The sequence below is a fragment of the Coenobita brevimanus genome, chromosome 110 (genome assembly GCF_032717465.1).
Source record: "Coenobita brevimanus isolate Jiangsu-jjx chromosome 110, ASM3271746v2, whole genome shotgun sequence".
NCBI classification, from domain to species: domain Eukaryota; kingdom Metazoa; phylum Arthropoda; class Malacostraca; order Decapoda; family Coenobitidae; genus Coenobita; species Coenobita brevimanus.
Window position 1 is genome coordinate 32,284,933 of NC_137063.1, and position 12,493 is coordinate 32,297,425.

General features: G+C 42.9%; 1 protein-coding gene and 1 non-coding gene across 2 annotated transcripts in view; one reads left to right on the forward strand and one right to left on the reverse strand.

Annotated features, from left to right (window-relative positions):
* LOC145417423 (nuclear pore complex protein Nup93-like) overlaps positions 1 to 12,493 on the reverse strand; it is a 585,659-nt gene that overhangs the window by 92,084 nt on the left and 481,082 nt on the right. Inside the window, exons 7-8 of the mRNA XM_080286106.1 lie at positions 6,905 to 7,043; positions 4,249 to 4,347 (exon numbers count right to left, since the gene is read on the reverse strand). Of these exons, the coding sequence (XP_080142232.1) occupies positions 4,249 to 4,347; positions 6,905 to 7,043 (238 nt within the window). The remainder of the gene's footprint in view (positions 1 to 4,248; positions 4,348 to 6,904; positions 7,044 to 12,493) is intronic.
* LOC145417611 (5S ribosomal RNA) lies at positions 8,524 to 8,642 on the forward strand. Its single transcript, XR_013900516.1, has one exon. It is a non-coding gene; the product is annotated as a 5S ribosomal RNA (ribosomal RNA).

Sequence of the window (12,493 nt, forward strand, 5' to 3'; positions counted from 1 at the left end):
TTCCACAATCCTTGTCTATCCACCCTGTCATATGCTTTCTCCAAATCCATGAAAGCCGCATACAACTTCTTTCCCTTCTCTAGAAACTTTACAACTAAAGATCTAAGAATGAATATCTGATCTACACAACCTCTTCCCTTCCTAAAGCCTCCCTGTTCTTCTCCAACTAATTTCTCTGTTCTTTCTCTAACTCTGTCAATAAGTATCCTACCATACACTTTTCCTATTATACTAAGAAGACAAATGCCCCTATGATTACCACACACTTCTTTTTCCCCTTTTCCTTTGTACAAGGGAATAATTATACCTGACTTCCAATCCTCTGGGACTCTACCTTCCTCCCAGGCCAATCTGCACATCTTCCACATCCATCCTACTACTATCTCTCCCCCATGCTTCAGCATTTCACCACACACTCCATCAATTCCTGGGGCTTTCCCCGATTAAACTTTCTTCATTGCTTCCACAACTTCTATCCTACTGATTTCTTCCTGTCTTCTCACCTCCCTCCTTCTTCCAGCCATTCCCCAGCCACTTATACTTGCATTACTTCCATCCTCTATGCTCAACAATTCCTTAAAGTGTTCTCTCCATCTCCTCACTTTTTCTCCCTGCTCCACTAGTAATCTACCATTTTTATCTTTCACTCCCCTGCTAACTTCACTTCCACCCTGTCTTACTCTTTTCACCTCTTTCCAGAACATTTTCTTACAGTCCCTCCACTTTACACTCAAATTCATTCCAAATTCCTCATCCACTCTCTTCTTACTCTCTCTTACTAATCTTTTCACCTCTCTCTTTCTACATATAACTCTCTCTTCCGCCTCTCAACTTCTTCCACGGCCCTATTTCTCATCCATTCATTGTATGCTTTCTTCTTTTGTGCCACAACCTGTCTCACCTCTTCAGTCCACCATATATATTATATATATATATATATATATATATATATATATATATATATAGATAGATAGATAGATATAGATATAGATATATATATATAGATAGATAGATAGATATATATATATATATATATATATATATATGTATGTATGGACAAATTTGAGAGGAGCGAGAGAGTGCTTTTGATTGGAGACACGAATGGCAAAGTTGGGAATGTACGAGTGGCTGGAGTGGTTGGTCAGTGGGGTGTGCCAGCTGACATAGATGGGAATGGTAGTGCTTTGGTGGACATCTGTGCTGGTAAGGGGTTGGCAATAGCCAACACCTACTTTCGACATAAGATGATCCACCGGTATACATGGAGTGTAATGAAGAGGATGGATGGTGAACTTGTTGAACGAAAGACAATGATAGACTACGTGTGTGTGGATGAGCGAATGACAACACAAGTGTTGGATGCAAGAGTGTGGAAAGGGTGGGGAATGGAGTCTCGGACCATCACTTAGTGATGGCCAAGGTAAAGCTGCAAAGAAAATGGTTGAGGAGACGAAGGGGAAGACAGGAGGAAACAGCTCCTGTGAGAAGAGTGGAGAGTTTGCAAGATAGTGAGAAAATGGCAGAGTATAGGAGCATAGTGGAAGAAAGATTGGGAAGGTATGAGCTAGAGCAGATGGAAGAGGTGGAAGACGTACATAAGATATTTACGGAAGAGATAGGTGCAGCGTGTGAGGTGGTTTGTGGAGTGAGGAAGAGATGCAAGGGTGTGCAAAGGACAGCAAGGTGGAATGGAGGTGAAACAAGCTGCGGAACAAAAGAAGAAGGCATATAGTGAATGGTTAGCAAGTAGAGGTAGGGGAGAAGATGAGAGAGAGAAGTGAGAGGTATATGTAAGTAGGAGAAGGGAGGTGAAGAGACTGGTGAAGGAGAGTATGAAGAAAGTGGACGAAGAGTTTGGGAGGAATCTGAGTGTGAAATGGAGGGAGAGTAAGAATTTGTTTTGGAAGGAGGTAAAGAAAGTCAGGCAGTGTGAAAGGGGAAATAGTAGGGGGGTGAAAGATAGGAATAATAGATTGTTGGTGGAGAAGAGAGAGAGAAATTGAGGAGATGGAAGGAGCACTTTGAGGATTTGTTGAATGTAGAGAGTGAGAGCAGTGCAAGTATAAGTGGTTGGGGAATGGCTGGGAGAAGAGGAGATGAGAGGAGGGAGGAAGAGATCAGTAGGACAGAAGTAGTGGACACAATGAAGAAGATCAAGTTGGGAAAGGCCCCAGGAATTGATGGAGTGTGTGGTGAAATGCTGAGGTATGGGGGTGAGATTGTTGTGGAGTGGATATGGAAGTTGTGTAGATTGGCTTGGGAAGAGGAAAGGGTTCCAGAGGACTGAAAGTCAGGTATAACTGTTCCTTTATATAAAGGAAAAGGGGAGAGAGAACTATGTGGTAACCATAGGGATATTTGCCTTCTAAGTGTAACTGGTAAAATATATGGTAGAATACTCATTGATAGGGTTAGGCATATGACAGAGGAGCTAGTTGGAGAAGAACAAGGGGGATTTAGGAAGGGAAAAGGGTCTGTAGATCAGATATTTGTTCTAAGATGTTTAGTGGAGAAGTATCTAGAGAAGGGAAAGAAAGTGTATGCTGCCTTCATAGACTTGGAGAAAGCTTATGACAGAATAGATAGGCAAGGTATGTGGAAGGTATTACGAATATATGGAGTGGATGGGAAATTGTTGAATGCTGTGAAGAGTATGTACGAAGGAGCTAGGGCTACGGTGCGAGTGGATGGTGAGCTAAGTGAGTTCTTTGATCTCAATGTGTGACTGAAACAGGGTTGTGTGATGTCTCCATGGCTGTTTAATATATACATGGATGGGGTTGTAAAGGAGGTGCAGGGTAGGGCAGTGGATGGGGGGGTGGCTCTAATGAATGAGGGTGAGATTTGGAAGATTCCGGTGTTGCCGTTTGCTGATGATACAGTATTGTTGAGTGAAGATGAATGGGAGTTGCAAGGTTTGGTGAATGAATTTGGGACAGTGTGTAGGAGGAGGAAGCTGAAAGTTAATGTAAACAAAAGTAAAGTTATGGTGTTTGAGAGGACTGAAGTCACAGAATGTACTGTGAGGTTGGATGGTGAGGATATGGAGAGTGTGAGTGCATTCAAGTACTTGGGTAGTGTGATGAGCGAGGATGGAACTTTGGGGGATGAAGTGCGTGAAAGGGTACAGCAGGGAAGGAAGGTTGTTGGTTCACTGAAAGCAGTGTTTTGAAATAGGGAGGTGAGTATGGAAGTTAAGAAGTCAATGCATGATAGTATTGTGATCCCTACCCTGACATATGGAAGTGAGGCGTGGACCTTGCAAGAGGGGAAAAAGTCAAGAGTGAGAGCAGTGGAAATGAGTTACTTGAGAGGAGCATGTGGAGTGACATGGAGGGACAGGTTGACGAATGAAGAAGTGAAGGAACGTTGTGGGGTGGATGTGGATGTGGTTGAGAAGATTAGGAGAAATACACTGAGGTAGTTTGGACATGTGGAGAGAATGGAGAATGAAAGACTGACTAAGAGGGTGTATGTTGGTGAGGTGGAGGGAGGGAGAGGGAGGGGTAGACCGAGGATGAGGTGGAGGGATGGAGATGAGAGGTACACACAACAAAAAAACTATCGTTACACCTTTTGCGCGATATAAAATGACACACGAATGAAGGTTTTTGATAACAGCCTCCTCCATTGGTATCCCTGCGTGTGTTTGTTGCATATTTATTATAAGCTATATCCATTGCTTCTCCCATGCATATTTCTACCTCATCCTATTTGGCAACTCACCCACTGTCAGCCTTACCAACCCTAGCGAGACAGCCAGGTTGTTCAGTATGAAACACATCGGACCCCCCTGTGACGATAGTTTTTTTGCCGTGTGTACATGAGGGAGGGGGGGGTGAGTTGGGGGGAGGGTAGTCAAATGGTGGATGATAGAGCGACTTGGAAGTGTTTTGTCTGCAGCCACCCTTTGCGGGATTAGGGCGTCGTGCTATAGATAGATAGATAGATATATATATATTTTATTTATTTATTTATATACTGTACTGACGGGGTCAGTGCTGCACTGATGTAGAACTTTTCCCACTAACTTATGCTCTTCTCTAATCCCTGTTGGAAAGTCAGGGCCATAATAACCTCTTAAAGGTGTAAAAGTTTTATGCCAGGTGATCACAGTCCTGTATATTTAAAGGTATATGAACAGCCTAATCATCTCTCAGGCATGACACAATTAAAGGTCTTCCAGTTATATCTGAGACAGTAATGGCATGCTAACATTAGATGATTTCAAGATACTACAAATCTTACCATACAGAGCTTGATCCAGAGGTAGTCATCAGTGGTTGTGGCAATATCGGGGTGGTCATCATGAGGGTCACAGCGGCTCAGGATACAGTACACTGCCCTCTGAGAATTCAGGGGAAGGTGTCAGCATTAATATAAGCACAGTGCATGAACAGTTAAACACCCTATGATGCAGTACAGTACAGCAAAGACTTAAAGAATTCTTTCATTATATTCCTATCTAGTAGGTGGGATTGAGAAGCTATGAAACGAAATGGAAAAGTATGTAAATCAATCATGCCCTGTGATATACGTAATACCAGGGTTGGTGATTTTTTTTTTTTTTTTTTTTTTTTTCAAAATAATAAAAAAATAAAAAACAATGAATTTTTTACATTTCATTTATTTGATTTTTTTATTTATTTAATTTTTTTGTTTATTTTACAGCTAATATTTCAAAGCAGTACACTGAATACTGTTAAATTCACGTCCTGTCTATCCACTGATGGTTCAGGCTGAAAGCCACTGCCCAGAATCCAGATACATACCTGCTGTACAATACTGGTTAAGGCTGAGTTGCCAGTGGTAATCAAGACAGCATCTTCCAAAGCTGATTATATTACTACAGAAAAATCTTTAGCCGATATTATTATGACATGGCCTTAAGTGACCAAGCATAGCCTACCTAGTCTTATGGCTTTAGCTTTTGATTTATGGCTCATTATTTCAGATGTACAAAAAATTTCAATACTTAGTTACACAAATGTAAAAATATTTTTTCTGTCATACAATATAGCAATTCCTAATGGCACCAATCTCCAAAATCTGCTAACTTAATACTTAAGTATCTGAATAAATGAAAGTCAACACAAAGTTATACACAACTTTTATAAACCTTCAGATTTTATTTTTGTTAACTATTAGATTTAAAAAAAAAAAAAAAAAAAAATCTTTTTAAAAAAAAAAAAAAAAAAAAAAAAAAAAAAAAAATCAATTATTAAATCATATGATTAAATCAATTTGATTTAATCAATGCCAACCCTGAGTAATACTATACCATTATTCATCCTTCATGCCAATAAATTTCTCAGTTTTGCCTCATAGGCATAAGCAATCCATACTTTTTTTTTAAATAAGGCATTCTTGCAACACCTATGGGACAGAACCATTCCATCAACATTCATGTTATCCCTAAACCTTCAGAGGAAAACTTACCTGGTTTATTCTTACTATCATAAGGTTTTCGTTACCAGTATGAAAAATGAAATTTTAGGGCTAAGAAACTAATTCCAGACAGCTGTTAAAAAGATTACCTAAAATATCCCTTTAACCTCAGGCAATGGCTTCTCTATTTTACTCTGACTAAAGCCCAACATTTCAGGATTTAAAAAAAAAAAAAAAAAGGGAGAGGGGCAACACTTTCGTGTGTGTCAAATACACAACTTATTGTCTTAAAATAAAATGAAAGCCCAAATGAGAACTTTGGGTATAGTATAAAAACAGGGGACCCTCAGTTAACACACCAACCTTTGCCAAAGTGGTGACTATGATAATCAAAACCACATTAATTATGTACAGTACTGGAAAACATTTATGAGGGACTATTTGCTACTGGCCACTCAATCCATGCTTCATTTTTTCTCCTATATCTCTACCAATGATACCATAACACCTTGCCAATACACAAATCTGTGCTTTACTGTAAGATAAATGTGTCACACAAAACATGCAAAAATAAACATCGTTTGTTCATTCGCTTAAATGCTCCAACATGTTTGCATGCACCCGTATTGGTCACCTAATGCTGGCTCTCCTTGCTCCTCAATCTCTAGCTGCCCCTATTCCAGAGTTGGAATAAATAAATGGTGGACATGGACCTCAGGCCCTACCTGCACAAACCCAAGCCCAGATGGGGGTACACTGAAGAAGCCCCCACCCCCACCCCCCACATCCCCCAAGTATGCCACTAGGTAGCAGGTGGACAGTTATCTAGTTGTATGCCCGCCAATCCCTGGGTTCTACTAGCGTATGATGTGTGATGTGTAAAGTGCATACAGTAAAATGACGTGAACAGCAGACAGTTAGAGAAGTGTGTCTAAGAGAGTATGTCAGCCTACTCTCTGTGTTTGTGATACTATGATAAAAGTCAGCAAAGGGGAATGATCAGAAGCTTGTCCTGGGGAACAGAGAAACAGGAGTTTTACCTAGAAGCATCTCTACAATCAGCTTTCCCATCCTCCTCATATACTTTCCCTCCCTCCTTCTCTCCCCTCTACAATCAGCTTTCCCATCCTCCTCATATACTTTCCCTTCCCCCCCTCTCTTTCTCTCTCTCTCTCTCTCTCTCTCACACACACACACACACACACACACACACACACACACACACACACACACACGCACACACACAGTCATGCCACCTACTTGACGGAAGTACAGTAATGTTACACTCAGCTCTAGCCACGCATGACATCAAACTGTCCTATGTTACAGATGTTCCTGGCTACATTTATTGAGAGAGAGTCACAATTCCACTTCCTGCACAGATTCAATATGTGCTAAAAATTACATTCACTGCAGGACCTTCATAATGAATGATACAAATCTTGAATAACCACTCTCATGATTTTAAATGAAATGGTTGCTTACAACTTGTCCTACATCAGAGAGAAGGACTCACCTTGAAGGGATCTGGGGAGTTCTTTATTGATCTCTTGTATGCCATCCTGAGTTTCTTCTCTGTGTCAGGTGGGAGGCGGGTGGTGTCACTGCGGTGGTACTGTTCCAGTGCCCCCACCACCTCCACCACTGATGTTGAACTGAAAACAGATTCAAATATACAGTTTTGTGCTATATAGAAGTTTTAGCAGATTTCAATACAGTGACCCTAATGTACAGAGTTTGGTCTCCAAATATTTATCCAACGTGTTCTAAGCAATAGACTAAAATCCAAGTAACAATGACAAGTTATATGGCCACATAAGTCCCTCTCCTGCCTTGTCATCTGGACAGCCACATATCCCCCCACATACTCATCCAGCTACCCACTCAACCCATCCAACACAAACCACCGACCTCATCCCAGCCACTTACCCTATCCAGCCACCTGGGCAACCTGCCCAGCCAACCAGTCCCTGCAAATTCACCCTGCTAACCTACAAATGCCACCCACGAAACTCACCGAACAATGCCAACCAGCACATTCACTCATTCACTTCTCCACCCTGAACCCATCCAGCCACCCAACCCAACTACCCACCCAGTGCATCCAGACCACACAATCGTCTCAGCCACCCTGGAGACCAATCGTGCCCAACTTGGACACCTTGGACCGCGGGGCACGCAAGCACTCACCAGCATATCAAGCTGCAGCTGCTCACACAGCATGGTGCCCAACATCTGGAAACATGGCACTGTCAACTATCCATGAACCCAACAAGGACTCCATGTTGCCTTCCTCACACTGCCTCATCACATTCCTCTGCACCCCCTCTGGGGTTGCTGAGCGGCTGGTGCTGCAACTGGTCACACCTCACATTCCCCTAGCCCAATCACAACACGGATTTGGGCCACTGCACTCCACAAACACCCTTCTTGCAGACCTTACACAGAAAGTTTTCGATGGCATGAATTCAGCTGGGCCACCACACAGAACACTCCTGGTCACACTAGACATCAACAAAGCTTTTGATGCCATCCCCTGCCACAACCTCAGAAACAAAATACTGTACTCAACACAAACATGCACTATAACACAAGAAGATGGTTGGCAAGCTACTTAGTGGGCAGATGTGTACACGTAACCTTTGCCGGTCAGTCTTCTAACATCAGAAACTTCACAAATGGCATCCCCCAAGGATCTGTTTTCTCCTCACTCTTTAACCCCTTAACCGCGGGGCGTCACTTTCGTGACGCGTGGGAGCAAGGGATCATACCGCTTTTGTGATTCTGTGTTATTTTGAATTCACCCGGGCTTCCAAGTGGGGACTTGTATCATCTATCAGTACTGCCAATGTCCAACACTAGTCAGCACTCCTAATCTCATCTGTACTCCCATCCATTGTTGACAATTTAGCCATTTCTCCCCGTTCTTGACTCCCCTCCCTACCCTCCCTCCATTACCCTATCCTCTCGCCTGCCCGGCCGTGCTACGCTAAGTAAATCTTCCCTGGAATTTTTCACTGATTTCATCCATTGAAATAAGCCCTATGCCCTATTCTTATACCTCGGTAGCGCAGTTGGTAGCGCATGAGAATAATCTCAAGGTCGTGAGTTTGACTCTCACCTGACGGCATTATCTTTAATGGCCATACCACGTTGAGTACACCACTTCCTGTCCGATCAGCGAAGTTAAGCAACGTTGGGTCTGGTTAGTACTTGGATGGGTGGCCGCCTGGGAACACCAGATGCTGTTGGCATCCCTACGTGTCAAGTGGGGTTGGTGGAGGATTAGTGCCCCTCCCTGTAAAACAATTAACTCTAAGCCGTTGGCCACCCCGTTTGGGATACATGGCGTCTGGCAATGAATGAATGAAAAAAAAAAGAAAGAAATAAGGTAAGTGAGAGTGCCATACACCTGGAATTGGCTAATTATCACCTGACAACACCTCACGTGCACTCGTTCGCTAATTTTTGCTGTTTTTTTCCCCTTGAAATATGCCATATAATCTATTTTCGTAATAAATATACATATAAGGAGGGAAGGGAGAAGCCTAAGTGATATTTACATTCACCTGGAACTACCTAATTTATAATGTATTGTCTAGATTTCCTGCCAATCATTTCAGTGAAATACATAGCTGTTTCAAGAGCTACGTTGGTAGTACTGACTATCCCCTAAGTAGGCCTCTACCCGGGCCGGCCCTCCCTTATCAGTTCTCTCTCATCTTCTGAAGAAGAGGTATGTCTGTTCCTCTTGCTGACTTCAGGGCCTTTTTCAACCCCATGCAAAGGGCCCTGTGACCTTTACCCCCTACTAAACCTCGTGTGGAAAGAGGTAAAGGGCTGACAATTGATAAAAGAGTGACTACGATCTTTCTATTGAGTAAAACAGTGCAAGTGGAATTGTAAATAATGTGTAAATAATATGTAAACAGCAAGTGAAAGTAATGAATGTAAATATACATGAACAATGGAAAATAGTTTTATAAGTTACTTCAAGTGACAGTGCATAAAACAGTGTAAATAAAATAGAAATGTAAATAACATAAATAAAATAGAGAACGTAAATAGAAATGTAAATGAGTAGTAGTATAAGAATACGAGTATATACCCTAGGAGTAATGAAAGTGAAAGTTTCACTCTAGCATGTCTGAATACTATGAGTTATAAGAGTGAAGGTGAAAGTGACATTCACTCTCAATGCTAGTATACAGGACGAGAAAGTGAATGCTATGTATCTTACTGAAAGAAATTGAATCCCTACAGTGACAATAAACTAATACTACTGAAGGAAACTTATGGATAAAGACTGTAGATATATATAAGTGTTATATAGTAATAGAAATATAAAGTGTGAGGGGTTTTAAGAATAATAAATGACAGAGTACCAAGAGCGAACTAGCGCAAGTGCGGCGGTCAGACGCGCTCATAATTTTCATTGCTTTCACAGTGGTTTTTTTTTTGGAGTATGGATCCCAAACTACTTGAAAATCATAGAGTAGTGTTTATAGTGTTAATATCTGGCTGTGGTAATCATATTACGGGTTGTCGGGACGTGTAAAGGGGAGACTTCGTTACCCAACTTCAGAGGTCTCCACAAGTCCTACGGTAACTGACGAAGGCTCAACAAACATTCCAGGAAAAAGCTGAAGGTATGTACCATAAGCATATATAATTTTAATATTCTAGGACTAATAACTGATTTTTGGCAAATATTTTTTGAGAGTCTGTCGGAGCCCGAATAACCCCGCGGCACACGCAAAACATCGGTAAACATGCCCGCGGTGTAGGGGTTAATCTATACATGCACGACATACCCACACCCAACACACCGCAGATGCGCATGGCTTCCTATGCAAATGATATAACACTTACATGTGCACACCAGAACGCAAACACAGCTGCACACATTCTCCAACCTTGCCTCGGCACACTACACAAATGGTTCACAACAAACAGGCTCAAGGTAGCCCCAGCCAAATCTACAGTGACCTTCTCACAGGCTGGACAGCGGAACGCAGTCGCATCCCACACCTCACCATGAACAGCGCTCCCCTACCACACACACACGCACCCAGGATCCTTGGTGTAGCGTACAATACATCAGTGTCATTTAAACAACACATCACAAACTTTAAACATAAAATAACACCAAGACTCGATGCCTTGAGGTCGCTTGCCCATACAACATTTGGACACAGCAAAAAAACCACCACCACAGTGTACAAACAATACATGCGTTCAGTGATGAATTGTGCAGGCCCTGCCTGGGCTCCTAAACTCACCAAAACACACTGCGGCACTCGGAAGACCATACAGAACAGGACCCTGAAAATGGTCACAGACTGCACAGCTGCTGCACCCATAGACCACTTACATCAAGAAACCAAAGTCCTCAAAGTCAAGGATCACCTAGACATGAGAGGCACCCAGATTCTTGCTGCAGCCTCCACAAACCCACAACATCCACTACATTACATGGCAGCACATCCACCCACACCAAGGAACATCAAAACAACACCCAGCACACGATATCATACACAAATACTGTCATCTCTCCCCCTTCGCCCACCTCAGAACAGCTTCCAGAAGCATATCCGCACTCAAGTCACTCACCACTCCATTCAGTCACTTGAGGACAGCACATAGCTGCATGCACGTCCTCCTGACATCCACCCTTCTGAATCCTATCTCCCTTGTGAGGACAGGGTCCACCTGGCCAGGCTGAGATGTGGGCACCATCCAGCCCTTTTAAGCTACCAGAAGAGGCTGGATGACTCCGTCGCTGGTGCCTGTCCAGGATGTGACACAGCACTCCATACTATTAAGTACATTATGGAAGACTGCATTGCACACAATCACCTATGCCAACAACACAACATACATTCTTTGAGAGCTCTGTGGGATAGCCCGGTCTCAGCCATGGCCTTCCTAAGGGACTCGGGGCTGTTCGGCCAGACTGCCTAAGGAACAACTACTACTACTACTACTACTGTGCCCACTCACCCTGGTGACCCACTCTGCCCACACATCCTAACAACCTGTCTTGCCCACCGACCCCTACCACCCACCCTTCTCACCCACGAATCCCACCCACCCTGCTCACCCAACAATGCCATCCATCGCATCCACCTACACAACTCTTCCACCTCTCCCTAAACTCACTCATCCTGCCCACCCACCCATCCTGTCCACCCACTCCTCCCACCAACCCACCCACCCATCCACATGCCCAACCACCCATCTTATCCAACTCCATTCACTCCGCCATCCCACTCACACATTCGAACCTAACTCATCCACCAAACTCATCCTATCCAAACCTAACTTACTGACCCCTCCCCACCCACCCAGCCCACCAAATGCGTCCAATCACTAACCTATCTACCCTTACAGGCCACCCAAAGCCACTCCACACAAAACACCAAGCAACCACCTCCCACCATTACCACTGTCCACTTCAATATAATTACTTCTCATGGAACTGAAGATGGATCTATGTGCTTGATAATACACCTAATGGTAAGATAAATAAGAGTAACATTACATGCAGCATGACGTGAGAGTGAGCGAAGCTTCATATCTTCGATCGATCTCCCTAATAAATCAGTGTTTTGGTTTGGGGTAAGGAGGGGGAGTTACGGGGTAGATGTGTGCAATTAACCTGACCTCTAGTGGCACATTACCCTGTACCATGAATTTCTGTCTGCAGTTGTACATAACATAAAACTATCCTGCCATCTCAGGCAAACTTAGGAAAGATTTATCATTATCATTCATTCATTGCCAGACGCCATAATCACACACAGGATGGCCAAGGACTTAGAGTTATTTGTTTTACAGGGAGGGGCACTAATTCTCCACCAACCCACTTGACAAGTAGGGAGTATGAAGGAGTTAAAAATACAGTTACTTTACAATGAAACTCCCCAGTTAAAAGCTGTCTCATTTATTGGGCATTATAAATGACAGAATTAATTTTTATTTTTTACATTAACCCCTACACCGCAGGGATGTTTTTGTGCTCGTTGCGCATCCCGTGAGGATATTCATGCTCCGACTGCCTTTTTAAAAATATTTGCCAAAAATCAGTTATTAGTCCAAGAAT